Source organism: Glycine soja, chromosome 8, assembly GCF_004193775.1.
Source record: "Glycine soja cultivar W05 chromosome 8, ASM419377v2, whole genome shotgun sequence".
In the NCBI taxonomy this organism is placed as follows: domain Eukaryota; kingdom Viridiplantae; phylum Streptophyta; class Magnoliopsida; order Fabales; family Fabaceae; genus Glycine; species Glycine soja.
Genome location: NC_041009.1, coordinates 427,555 through 442,825, shown reverse-complemented (window position 1 = coordinate 442,825; position 15,271 = coordinate 427,555). Strand labels below are relative to the sequence as shown.

General features: G+C 31.0%; 1 protein-coding gene across 1 annotated transcript; it reads right to left on the bottom strand.

Moving 5' to 3' along the window:
• Positions 1-8,926: 8,926 nt before the first annotated feature.
• On the bottom strand, positions 8,927-10,634 carry LOC114421476 (myb-related protein 330-like). Its single transcript, XM_028387403.1, has 3 exons — positions 10,475-10,634; positions 10,022-10,151; positions 8,927-9,624 (listed from the first exon to the last, which is right to left on the bottom strand). The coding sequence occupies exons 1-3, from the start codon at positions 10,608-10,610 to the stop codon at positions 9,234-9,236; spliced, it is 657 nt and encodes a 218-aa protein (XP_028243204.1). The 5' UTR covers positions 10,611-10,634; the 3' UTR covers positions 8,927-9,233.
• Between the last annotated feature and the right edge of the window lie 4,637 nt (positions 10,635-15,271).

The window sequence follows — 15,271 nt, the reverse complement described above, 5'->3', positions numbered from 1 at the left end:
AAAAATTAAAAAAGTATTATGTAAAAAATCGAGACTGAGTTGATTTTTCATATCTTATTAAAAAGGTTTTGACTCAAACTCAAAAATAATAAAAATATATCTCGTCAATTTTATTGTTGGTTTTAACCTTTCACAATCACACGGCTGTGCTCGTTGGCCGCTTCTTGACCCCAGTCGCTTGCCCACTCAAAATGATATATATGACAACCCAATCACGGTGAATTGTCATCTATATTTTTGTTATGAATTCCCATTCTTCATCATTTTTCAAATAGTATTAGACAATAATTTTTTTATTATAACTTTACAATTAAGTTAAATTAAAATGAAAAAAAAGTCACATGAATAAGGAAAATGGGATAATTTTTTCTCATAAAAATACATTTAAAGAGATGTAAGATTGGTTTAATGATTAAAAAAATAAAAGAAAAAAAATTACAAATTCGACTCATTTTATTAATAAAAATTTAATAAACTAACAATTAATATTTACTTATAAAAAATATCATTCATCTGCTATAATCCTTTAACAAAATTACATTTTTAATACTTACATTTTTTTTTTGCCATCTCTTTGGTTGTGTTCATATATGCACACAAAGATAAAAGATCGAAGATGGAAATAAGACAGTGGAGTTTGGTATAAAAGACTAAAGTTGCAAGTGGTGAATCCACAACTTAAAATTTTCATCTTTTGGTTTGGAGTAAAAATAGATTTTTAAGGAAAAAATAATAATTTTTTCAGGCTAAGAAATCGATTTTCTTTAACACAAAAAATATTATTTCTCATATTTTTGTTAAACCAAACAATACAACATATCATTTTATTTATACTTTATTTCTCCCTTTTCAAATTATGTTTCTTCTATTTTATCTACTCCATTTCTTACCTCTAAATCAAATACACCCTTAATTTTTTATTTTATTTTTATCTATGTACTAATTTATAACATTTTTCTCTTTTTAATTACATTTAATTGTAAAATTTAAACAAATTAAAAATAAATAAAGTGATTAAATATTTATTAATTTTTTTGAGTGAGTTAATGCTAGATTGAAAATTCTATGCATGTTTGTTTTTGCGTTCACACAAATGGTCTATTGGAAGTGATACATCGTAGCTTTAAGTGTAAAACATCCAATTTGACGAATTTTTTTTTCCTGTATAGGATACGGTGAAATTCCAAACACACGGTCAATCCTGCACGCAACTTAGCATGAGTTGGATTGAGTTGAGTTTTTAAAACTACAAAAGGCGATTGTTATTCATACATCCCTCTTTTAATGATATAACACCTTCTTTTTTTTTTTTAAGCCTTTGTTATTTATACCTCCATTGAATCTTGCTCTATCGTCTCTTCTCTCTCGATTCCACCCACTCCATGGCAAGCATTTCTTGTTTAATTTAAACTTGATTGAAGGTTTTCCCAATGTAATGCAAACTCCAACAATGCTCTCAATCATCTTAGGCACAATGATAACGTTGCGAATGTGAGTCCTCATTGGCTTTTGGCTTTTCGCCAGCTGGAGTCCTCGTGCAGACTAGTTCGCCAATGGAGCATGATGCGAACGGTTGAGTAACAGGTGCCTGCATCAAGGGAGCCATAAATTACAAAAGGGTTATTGATATGCACTAATAACTATACTACTACCGACTGTGTATACTCTCCAGTACTAAAAAATTCTAGCAGGAGAAACATACACAAACAGAAAAAAAGTTATACACTTTTTTTAACCATTCAACCTCCTTTTATTGTATCTTTCTTCCAGTACTGAAGAAGATATACACACTCACTATTCCTTTTCCTCGTAATCAACAAAATACCATTCTTTCACATACTAAATTGTCGTAGATTTACACATTTAGAACCAAAGTAATCATTTGTAGGTTTGGATAGATAAAGCAGTTGGGCATATGTGTCTGTTAGGTTGAAGTAGGTGGTAGGGAATGGAGATGATAATGATACAGCTTACTTTATACATTTCAAGGGGGTTCTTGAGAATGTAATTTGAATGCTTTGTACAGGCATTGCTGTTTTAACTGTTGGTATCCGTGTCATGTTCCCTTAAAAATTAAAAATTAAAATACATGGCTGAACTTTCTCTGAAAATTTGTATGAAAAACACATCTGAGATTTGCATCCCAATTTTAAGGGGATGCCAAATTGACTCCTAGATATAAACAATTAAGGGGATAAATTTAGTTTAAAGTTTGAAACTCCCTTAAGGCTCTTATTTTGCTCAAACTATTTCCTTCTTGCAGTTCCGTTTGACTAGAGATATTCAGATGTGGAGATAAGTTCAGATGAAAAATTAATATCTTCAGAAAATGACAAACATATCTGGGCAAAATAGTAAGGAATCCTGATCTATGTTCGGCCACTATGGAAAACAAGAGGTAAAGTTCTTGACAATTCAATAAATTTTAAGTAACCAAGTAAATCATGCTCCCTATTAGCCAAGATAAATATTTGTGGTTTATTAGAAATTATTAGTTTGAGAAGAACAGAGAGCTATTACTTTTAAAACTAAAAAATGCAACATCTGTGGTCTTCTCACCCCAGTGTTTTTCATCTATTATTGGACAAATATCATTCAAAATTGCAGTTGGAGCAGATAAATTTCATGACAATTGTTAGTTTTTAACAATCATATCAGTAAAATCAGTTCTGCTTTGTTAGGGTTGAAATCCCTATAACTTGTTTCAGCTTCATGATGGTGAATGAATACTGATTACTTAAATAATTATATTAAATGTTTTACACCCTCCCATTCCAGGTAAAGTATTATATGTGTATGTATCTCTTCAAGAAGGACGTTATCTCCTTTCCTTTTCGTATTTTACTCCTTTTATTTTAATTCTTTTGTTTCTGGGTGTATCATGCATTCACGTTGTAGTCAAAATACAATACTTGTTGATGGGGTCGAGTTACACAGTGATGACACCATTGTCATTAAGGACGGAAGTCAAATTATCCCAGGTACTGATAGAAGAAGGTCAGAGTCTTTTAATATTATTAACAAGATATATGGAATAGAAAATTGTAAAATTGTGTTGTATATATATCATTCAGTTGTTACAGTTCCATAAAGTAGTATTGCCATTGTGCTACTGTCAATCCATTGATTTGTTTCAAGCAAAGTTGTATTGTTGAGTAGCATTTATACTGTTTTCTTTAATAAGTTCAAACTTGGTTTGACAAAAGTGGTAATATTAATTGTTCAGAATGTTAAATTACTAAGTTAATAGAGGGCTTCAGGATGAAAAACAGGTGATTGATTGGTCATCATATTGACTTGGACAGTAATGTTAGCATAAACTATAGCATATTTGTGCCTGTTTTAATCCTTTACCCAAATAATCTTCCTAGCGAGTGGGGATTACTTGTCTCAATAGTATTATGCTTTCAGATAGTTAAATTATACTTGCAGTATCAAATTTCAACTTGTGGTAGATTAACATGATTTTTGGTCTTTTTCATTATTAGTAAAGATCTTTATTGCAGTGTTGGACAAAACAAAATCTGTATGCTAATTAGTTGGTTTTTATACCATTTTTAAATATTTCTAAGCTTGTTATTAATGTCTTTAATTCAATCTTTCTCTCTCTTCATGGCACTAGGATTTGTCGGCTACAAATTTCATATAATGTCTGGCCCAGACGTCTGCCAGAGGCAGCTAAAGGTTGACAGTATTGAATTTGCTCTTCCTCCTGAACGTCTTCTTTAATAATGTTTTATGTATATTAATATTGATGACTTGACGGTTTTCCAGATATGTGTAGATGTCGATCATGCAAAGTGTAGCATTTGCTTAAACTTATGGCATGATGTTGTTACTGTTGCCCCATGTCTTCATAACTTTTGGTATGGATAGCTCTTTCTCCCCTTTTCTTAGTATTGTAGTTCTGTTTCAGTTCATTGACTTTTGCTTGAATTGCTATGTGGCATTATAGCAATGGTTGCTTCTAACTTCTCAGAGTGGCTAAGGAGATCAAAGGAAAGACACTCAGCTGTACTTTGTCCTCAATGCAGAGCAGCTGTTCATTTTGTTGGGAAAAACCACTTTTTGCGTACCTTTGCTGAGGTTAATTTTGTTGGGAAAGGGATGACTTTGGGCATGGATTAGAGGCTAGCTTGATACATAAAACATAGTTTAAGTCTTATTCTCATGCATAATTCCTAGGATGATATGTCCAAATTATAGTTTTCTAAAGCTATAATGCTTGTATTTGTTAACAGATTTATAAAATACTGATGAGACAGTTTTGTTTTATTTTTGTTGGGTGGTTGGGGGTGGGGGAGCAATGGAACATGAGTGTCATCGGTTTTCTCTCTGCCATTATTTTCTGATTTTACTTAATTACAAGTCTAGAGCTTTGGGGTTCAATAGCCCCTCAGGCTCAGCTCTAAATGAGTGTACATCCATAACCATGAAGGGGGAGGAACTTGATCTGATTAAATTAAAGTATGTTAATCAGGTTTGATATGAGATGTTTTGATCTCTGAAAGCTTCATCTGTTGGCTTCTCATAGAAATAAACTTAACACACATTTTTAAATATTTTTATAACTATTGGCATGATAGTTAATATTTGACTGTATTCATGGAAGATGAAATATTTTTCCCATAATTTTGATGAACTTCTAGTTCATACTTCATACTTATGATAGTTATTTTTCAGTCTGTTGTTGTACCTTTAGTTTGTTTGATCTATTGATTTTCTTCTCTTTTTACTTTGTAGTTTTTTCTAAATTGTTTCATTAAAAATATGTTCTCTTGCTGTTGCCCAATGATGTGGATTATCCATGTAGTTGATCCACCTTGTAATAAGGCTTTGTTGTTTTCACTCAGTAGTTTTCTCTTATTTAATATGCATATAATTTTTTTCAGGATATGCTAAGGGCCGATTCTTCACTAAGACGCTCACATGACGAAGTTGCGCTTTTAGATACTTATGCATTAGTACGACCAAACCTGGTGAGTAAGATGATTTGAAGTGTAATGAATGACATTGTAATTTGGTGGATGTGGTGGTTCTGATTTATTGCTCTATAACTATGTCTGATTGTTAAAGAATTCAAAAGATTCAATGATGAGTACGTGAAAAACTTAATGACCAACAATAAGCAAGAGTTAAATGGCCAACATTTTAAAAACGTGATCCATCCATTCATTTGTGAATAAAAGTAGCATTAGATAAACAGTACCATACAAAAATATAGCAAAGTGAATAAAAAAAAAAAAAACAGTTTGTTGAGCTTTTAATTAGTATGAAATTTTGCAGACTTAATCTATTTTGTTTTAACAGTTGGATTGATAAAGTTTGTTTTTAAAAAAAAAGTGATTAATGGTGTAATTTTACAAAGTTTAATTGATTCTATTCCATATGTGTGTGTCTGTATTTGGGCGTCGAGGTGTAATAAAATATCCTGTCCTTATCATGCAATTTTATTGAGAGTAAGTTAGATTATGATTAGGTTCATTTCCAGACTCTTCTATCTAACCCTATAACAGCAGTGTACCTTCTATTTTTTTTGGATTTTATGATCTTGTTTCACGGTTCTGTTGTTAGATATTACGTGTTTATATTTTTCTGCTTTTTCATGTGTGTTTTTACTCTTAGGTCATTGGATCTGGAAAGAAGAATCGAAAGGAGGGCCTACACACCAGATGATCAAAGTGATGGCACATATCAGTGCTCACAGTGTGGTAATAAGAATATAGCGTCTGATCTGTAATAATGTCCCTTGGACGATGCAATCTATGTAGCACAACATTTCCCCCATCAATCTCCTTAGTTTGCATTGCTAATTATTCATGGTGTTCAATTATCAGTTTTGCTGTCCATCATAAGAATATCATGCTTGTAGTCTTTGCTGACCTGCATAAAAGAGATTCTATTATTTTCTTTTGTGCTACTGCTCTGCATGGAATTATGATTCTTTCTTTATGTGTAGTTAGCAAATGCTCTAGTAATGTCGTTAATTTGTACTTACAATTCAACGAATCTTACGGTTTGGTAGGTAGGAAAGAAATAGGATGAATGGAAGTAAGCCTGTTTGGTTTAAGAGAAATAGGAATAAAAAAAAGTATTTTTAAAATTGATTTGAGTTAAAGAAATCCATTATGAAAAACTGATAATCTGATTATGGACCATTCGTAATCGATTAGTCGATTACCATTGGAAAACGGATGATTTTACTTAAAATCAACCATTGATACTCAATTATTAGTGACGGGAAACAAGTTTATTGTTGAATTTCTGCGCAAATAAGTGGAGAAATTAAAAGGTGTGGGACCCACCCCTTTTTATTTCTCTCCTCCCCTATTTCCCCTCTAATATACTAATAATTACTAATTAGCAATTAATAGGTATCTTAAGAAATGAAACAAGTGTTCTAGGAGCAGCTAGAGCCGAGACATCAGCTAAAGATGACAAATCATAATCATAATGAACATGGAAGGCTCACGTGGAGATGAAAACGAAAGAGGTGGGACTTAGGAGTATCACGTGGGGCTTTTCTTTACTCCTAAGTTAACCTTCTGGAACACTTACTGATGCACTTTATTTGGCAAGTCCATATATATAATGAACATAGTACACTAATTCAAACATACTCATATAAAATTTGTTAAAAACTACAAATATTTTCAAACTCGCCAACTTTAGTAGCGAATTTTGTGTTAATGTGATAAATAAAAAAAGAACTATTTTCAAATTGACCACTTTTGAATAGTTAATTTGTAATTTTGTATCAAGTTGGTCAATCAGCCCTTCCTCTAGAATGTGTTTTGTTTTAACAAGTTAGCACTTTGCGATGAAGCAGTTGAACGTGACTGTAACAAATTGTTGTGTTCTTTTTGTTTATGTAAGTAAAGGATAAAATTGTTGTGATTCACACGATAAAACAAACAAACAAACACACACATATTCTGTTATGTGCTGTGTCTGCTGCTGCTCCTGGAGGCTGCACCCTTCACCAAACTCTTCTCTTTTCTCTTCAATCCCACACAACACACGCCCTTCTCATTCTTTTTTCAGTTCACTTCTGATATTTAAGGTGGTTGCAGGACACATGCATAACCATTCATTCATAAAAAAATGGTTAACGATTCACGATTGTATCCATCGTCACACTCTATCCTACGTGTAAATAATAATTTATTTTATTCTACTTATCATTTAAGATTATACACTTTAAAAAAAAAAAAAAAAAAAAAACAACTGAGTTAGACCGTTTCGTTGTTATCATAGACTAGTTCAAATTTCAATTCTAATTCGAGAATAACACTAAAAATACTTATATATAAATCTACATCTAAATTTTATCATTTAAAAAATAATTAATCATATTAAATTTGATGATATAACAATCTTATTTAATTCGAATCAATGACTAACTATATATATAGTATGGTGGTAAGTTGTAACTATACATTTATTATTTATTAGTTTTTTAATTGCAAAAGGGCTCGTATCATTTTATTAATAAGTTTGCAAATTAAACTAGTATAAAATAGAGACCTTCTTGCAAGAAAATGAGCGACTTGATTTGTTTTTTCTGCTGACCAAACTCATTGAAGAGTATTTTTTTTTATAAGATTAAGATGATGTTTAGAAGAAGTCAAAAAGAGCCCTAGTTCAGAAGTGTTCTGTTACTGGAATGGAGCAAATCCTACACGTACGTGCTTGCAGTCAATTTCGAAGATGCATGACATTGCTGAGAGACCTTCATCGACGATCCAAAGTGATGGCAACTAGCATGGCTGATGCTTCAATTCGATCTCTGCTAGGGCTGCGCCTACATGAACTGAAGATCTAGCAGTAATGAGTTCACCTTCTTAGTTCCTGAGGACCGCACCCATACTATAAAGCCTCTCCTCTTTAAAAACTAAAGCGTCAATATTACATTTCAGTGGGATAGTTCAAATTATGACGATTTGATCTCCACTGTAAAATAACATCTTTTGCAGCCGGAAATTTAAAGTGAGTTAAATGATTAAAAAGAAAAAACACGAAAATTGACACTCTAACAAATTGACATTTATTGATAAAAAAAAATAAATTTCGCGGTCCCTAAAGACAGGCTTTTTCATATTCTCCCATGTTTTCTCATTTCGCCTTCTCCATATACACCAAAAAGCGGATACAAAATTAACTTGTTTGTCAAAGTTGGTTTAGTTTTCTCATATTGATGTATGTATTCCCTTGATTGTATTAGATCCATGTTTATTGTGCAGTGGATGTATAATTCTGCCATTCTTCTATTCAAGTTGACGTATCCCTTATACTCTCGTTAAAAATGTTTGCTTATAAAAAAAATTGAAAGAAATTATAAGGTTAGACTTTTACATGTAATCATTATAATAAAAATTGAATTTTGTTGTGTTCAAAAACCCAAGTTCGCATTATATCCTTTAATGTGTAATTTTATAACATTAAAGATTTGCTTATTATACCAAAAACAAGTGCTTAAAATTAAACGAGTGAGAAATTTATTGTAGATCTTTACTAGCAACACTTCCTCTATTGAGCATGTCAAATAAAAATAAACATATTTAAATGTGTGTGCAACATTAAAAAAATTTATAATTTATACAGTCGCGATCAAGACAGAAAAATTTATTAAAACTATTAAGACGAAGATTCTATCTGTATTGCTTTATGTCTTCCCCATAAACAACTAAAGAAATTAATGTGCCAGGGCAAAGAAGAAACCCTTACACAATTAACATGCCCATGACAGTACGTGTATTAAAACGAAAACACCAAATTTCGTACGCCAAAATCGTACAATTAAGGCTAGTTGATATATATATATATATATATATATATATATATATATATATATATATATCTCATGATAAGCACTTGTAATTGACATAACATTTAAAATAAAATGAAGTTTTTCAACAATTCATGATTGAAACCAAAATCATCTGAAAATTTCTAAAAAATGTAATTAAAGACACCACCTTATTAAGCCTCAGTTGTAAACCTCAAATATTCATATTCTTGGCCTTACAAAAATGGACACACATCATTGTTACTAATAGGTGGAGTAACTATAGTAGCAGTAACAAAACCCTTAGCTTTGCAGCAACAAGTTGGGTTAATTTGCATTCCTACATTGCACCACAGGCACACACACATTGATTCACTAATTAACATTCCCATTTGTTGTTGACAAAACATGCACTTCTTGTTGCTCTTGTGGTTTCAACCATTATTCAGGGTTTCACGGAAGCAGCATCTTCATGAGGCTGAGAGGGTGGAGCAATGGAAAGCTCCAAGTTGACTTGAGGAGAAGCTTCCTCTATGGTAACACCACTGCTGCTATTTGAGTCTGCACCACCATCAGCTGAATAATCATCATCGGCGCTAATATGCACCTTTGAATTGAGAAAGACATTAAAATAATAGATGCGGGGGATGGTGCTTGTGGTGGTGGCCATAGAATTATTTGGTGGAGTACTTGTGGTGTTGGTGTCTTCCTTGAATGGTTTATGGGTTACAGGATCGATTCCTAGGGCATAGAGGTAACGCTTGAGGTGGCTTTTCCAGTAGTTCTTGATCTCGTTATCTGTTCTTCCGGGTAAACTTGTAGCTATTTGAGACCATCTGGGAAATCATAATGATTAACGACATGCACAAAAACATCATCAACCCATTTCAGAATTTCTCTTTGAAAATCTTAATTAAGTAGAAGAATCATATATATAATTAAAATCATTTAATGGAGAGTGTCACTCTTAATCTAACTCAAACATTGCTCGGTTAATTTACACTAGTTTTTCAATTAAAATTAGAGTAACTCAAGTCATGAACACTAAATTCTTGCACATACCAAAATAGCTTTTGAAAATCTACACCCATATATACAAGTCTTTCGGAAATTATTATTGTCAACTTTAATTTCTCGCAGAATTAATAAAATTAAACAAATATTTAGTAGACACTTAGTATTATATGATGTGAATGTGACAGTACAGAGAACTTAATTGGTTTGTGTTCATACTTGTTTCCAAGTAAGCTATGGAGGTGAATGATGAGGTTACTTTCTTCTTCGGTAAAGTTCCCTTTCTTGAGATCGGGTCTCAGGTAATTCGTCCATCTGAGTCTGCAACTTTTGCCACATCGAAGCAAGCCTGTGCACACAATCAATTCATTAGTTAATTAGAACTATATATAGATACATATATTTGTTCATGAAAGGTACATTCAAAATTGACCTAGCTATTAAAAAATTGACCTGGCTATTTAGTGAGAGAATTCAAGACAAAACCTGGATGCACTTTCATAGGTGTTTTTGGAGCTTTTTTCATCAGAATTGAAGTTTTATCATAGTAATCTACACTGATCTAGTCTATGTAAACTTTAATTTACAACATAGTCGTCAAAATGAAATTTTAATTCTGATCAAAGAACAATACAAAAGTATAATTCTAATTAAAATCTAAAACTCCAATACCTGCTGCTTTGGGAATGGATTTCCAATTGCCTTGGCCATGAAGGTTGATGTAGTTGATGAGGAGTTCATCTTCCTCTTTGGACCAAGGTCCCTTTTTGTTTATTTGCTCTTTATCAGAGCAAGGAGTTCTACCCATTGGGTGAGTGAGTGAGAGAGTGAGATTTGTGAGGAAAGAGAAAGAGGGAAGAACGAATATAAATAGGGGGTGTGATTGACTCCTTGGGGAACAACTTTAATTTTTTTCTCAAAATAACATATACTATTTGACCGAGTTGGTGAGAAAGAACAAGTAGTTACAATTAAGTTTGTGCTATAATGGGTAGGTAGCACCATTTTTTATGTCTTTCAACTTCTTTTTGCTACTCTCCCCAAATTTATTTATTTGCATTTCCAGCCGTGCTTTTTCTTTTATTCATACTTTCACATCCTCTGAAGGTTCTTAATTAATTTAAGGATTAAAAGAGTTATTAATTTTTTTAACCTATATACTTAATATTTTTAATTTTTATATATAAAATCACACCAGTTGTCAAGGGTCTGGTCTGTTCATTTTAAATTACTTTCCATCAAGATACATTAGTTTTCAATCAAAATTTATGATTTTCAGTAAATTAAATTTTTCACACAATGTCTTTAAAAAGGTTTGTTGTATATATTTTACTTTTAGGACTTTTTCTGTTTATTTTAGATTTTCACACGGCTCCACGCTCTACTGTGCTCATCGCAATGAACTCTGGTCAAATTGGTTTAAATGCCAACGAAGGTATCATGAACCAATTAAAGACATACTTATATAGCAATATTATAAAATAAAAAAAAAATCAAAGTAAACATACCACTAAATTGCTTTGAAAAACCGCCTAAGTTAATTTTTTTATCTGACTTAATAGTAACAATGATGAACTTAGAGCACTTTATCATTACAATTAGAGAAGATAGAGTTTTATTTTTTAATCATAAATAAATAGTGGACTGGTGAGTCTTTTCACCATCTCATTCAATATGTCATTTAATGCTCACTTACAAAAATGATTATTTATATTGATTTTATGATAAAATATTTAATTCATTTGACTCAAATATATTTATTCCATAAATGATTTTGTTTTGTTGTACAATTGTAACTGCATTTCTTACATTTATTTCATTTGACTAAAAGGGGTATTATTCCATACTTTAATAATTTCTTAATACTGACATATAATTTAAGAAGTAAAATATTAAACTAGTCTCTCATTTTTTGAGGTATTGTTAATTTGGCCTTTCAGATTTAAAAAATTTAAAATGATCATCGATTTTACATTTCCTTTGCCACGTTAATCTTTGTCATTAGTAATCTCTTAACATCGCGTTAATAAATGTGTGATGTGGCACGTTAAGTATCACCTGGACGCACACGTGAAACTTCCACATCAGTTTTTTCTACTTGCCACATAAGGAGGGACTAAATTGACATTAAAGGGACCAAAATGACATAATTTAGGTGATTATCTTTTTCCACAAAATGTTAAAACCCTAACGGCTACTTTAACATTCACGCTTTCATTCCATTTTTTCTCCTACTCATACTCTCATCCAATTCTTATTCTTCTCCTATTCATCTTTCTTCATCTTTGTAGTTCTTCTTCTATTATTTTGTGTTTTACCATGTCTACTTATTCAAGCACAAGGGAGAATGCCACATCAAACCGTTTTTGCTATTGTCATAGAAGAGCTACCATTCGAACAGCAAGGACGACAATAAATAATGGGAGACTATTTTATGTTTGTCCATTACCACAAGTAAGTAATGTTAATGGTGTTTTTTGTATTTTAATTTTTGTGCAAGATTGAACATGAGTATTTTGTCTTGTGCAGCAAGATGCAGATCAATATAATTTCTTTTTGTGAGTTAATGAAGACATTGATGTTGGTGCAACTGAAATAGGTAGAATAGAATCAATACTAGACTTTGGTCTAAAGTTGGAACTGGAGATTCTGCAAAGAGAAGTTAGGATGTTAACATATTGTTTAGTTGTAGGGTTTGTAGTGATGGTATTTTTAATTTTATCATGTAATCATAAGTAGAAAATGATGAGAGGAAATTCATCACGTTTTCAATTAGACTGAAAATTATTATGGATCAATTTGACACTATATACAAAAATTGGCTCTTCATTTTCCAATATAACATTTAAAATTATGTCATATTAGTCTCTATGACGTGACATTGCTTATTTCCCAATTACGCTTGCCACGTGTGCATCCAGGTGACACTTAACGTGCCACATCACATATTTACTAACGGTGTTAGGAGACTACTAACGACAGAAACTAACGTGACAAACGAAATATAAAGTCGATGATCATTTTGATATTTTTTAAATCTTAGGAACCAAAATTGACAACACCTCCAAAAGTGAGGGACTAATTTGATACTTTACTCATAATTTAAGATATTCCTAAAGCTAGTGACACATAAAATGAGAGAAAGGGGTATATTGTTAATATTTTCTTTATATATTTTTATCCAAATTTTGTTTCTTAAATAGTTTAAGATACTATAAAGATATTTAAGTATAAAAAAAATAATCAATTCACAATTTAATGGATTAAACTAAGATAATCTCAAATGTTGTTACTTACAAGAATTGTTTCAAGTTAAGTAATATTGCTTAGAAAAATTTATCATTAGAACGCATAACTTGACATTACTTATACAAGCACAATTATTTATATAAAGCTACGTTGCTTAAAAAGCTGTTAAAAAGATACAAAAAAATTAAGCAGTAAAGGGGAGAAATTATCGACCATTACACACTAATGTTAATAATTTTAACACTAAAGTAATTTTTTAGTGTAAAATACTTAAATTTATGTGATATTATAAGACTTACAAAATTAAGATAATTAATCACATGCAAAATATTTAAATTTTCTGGTGTAAAATACTTAAATTTATGTGATATTGTAACACTTACAAAATTAAGATAAATTTATGTGATATTATGGGTGCTCTAATCATGCTTATTATTGTTGGGGAGAGGTGCCTCTTTACATATTTTAAATAAAAAGAAAAAGAATTAAAGTCGAAAAAAAAGTAACTAATAATATGAGAGTAATGGATAGTTATTAGAAGAGAGTGGTAAAAAATTAAAAACTGATAAAAGATAAAATTGTTTAAAACTTGTGAATAAGACTATTCCTTTTATTAATAGTATAAATTAATTCACCAAATATTTACTGATGCTTTTAGTTAAAAATAGCTTAATAGAAAACGAAGTAAATAGTGCATATACTATATATATAGAAAATCAAATAAAGAAAGAAAAATATTTGCCTTTTGGGGTGGTCGTCCCATTACGAATTGATGTGTATGTTCTTTGTGTTGATGTCGTCCCTTGAAAACAAATCATAAGGGGATATGGCAGTAATAGTGCGAGTTCATGCAACATCACATGATCGATTATCTTTTTATTACATTTTTCTTATGAGCAAAGATATCATTTTTATTACATAATATTGACACTGATGAGTATCTTCACAAAAAAATTGTCATTTTGAAATTAAACCAACCTCCTGTGGCATCCAACACGGTCATGTCAATTTTGAACGAACATGGTTGGTAAGCCTCACGCCCCTAAGTTTTTGCTTGCTTCTAGAATCTAGAACTGAATAAACAAAAGGAAATGCATTTAAATAAGGGTAAGAATCTGCTGAAACAGTTAATTATGGTATATATATGATGATTTCGATCTCCCTTGCTCTGCTGTAACTTGCTACGGAGATACAGATTGTTAGTGACATGTGATCACCAGTGATATGGTCTTATGATTATTTAGCATCTCAAGCAGCGCATGCAATTTAAACTCATATATATCGAGAATATTTATTATAAGAGTTAATAATCTTACTATTAAATTTTATAATAAATATTTTTAAAATAATTAATAACATAAAAATCTTTATTCGATAATGTAAAAAAAAAATTGTTGATGTTTTTCATACGGTGCCACAACACGAAATTCACTGCGAGGAGCACACCCTGCGGCAGCTTTTAAAGAGAAAACCATGCGTTTTCTTGCGCCACATAAGCGTCAAATTAAGACAAAAGCACAAGAATAGAAATCGTGGGAACTGAAAAGTGGTTTTCAGGACTAGGATGCCGGTTGTAGAATTTATAACCTGTTTCAACTTTAAAAAAAATGCATTATACGACAAGAATAACCAATCGATTGTGCTAATTAAAGAAAAATACAATGTGCCAATCACGGTGCAGAGATATGTTATACTTATATCTAGCAAGTTAAAGATTAATCTTAATGTAAATTCAACAAGATTCTTTTTTTTATATAACTTTTATTCCTTTTTAAAGTTGAAAAACTTCAATTAATTTTTATAAACGATCTGTTTTGACTTGATCAATAAAAAATATTTTAAACTCTTAATAGTTTATTTAGGGTTATACTTGGCAAAGATGTGAGAAACAAATAATACTTGAATTAAGTTGGAAAAAAATGGCATGTTATTGTTAATTAATTTAGTAATATTTATTAATGCTGGGAAACCAGCCGTACGTATTGGGTAGCTAGCTAGGAAACAAAAATCAATATCATCCAGTATAGGATAGGTATATATGTGTATCAGTATGAGAGCTGGACAGCACCTACTGGGTTTTGTTTTAAGGTATGTCTATAAGAAAATTAGTTTTAAAAGCCTCTACATGTCAATTATTTAAATATGATTGGTCAGTAAGAAATTATTATAATCACCTTAGTTAAAATTGATTAAAGTATAAAGAGAGCAAGAAGATCATAA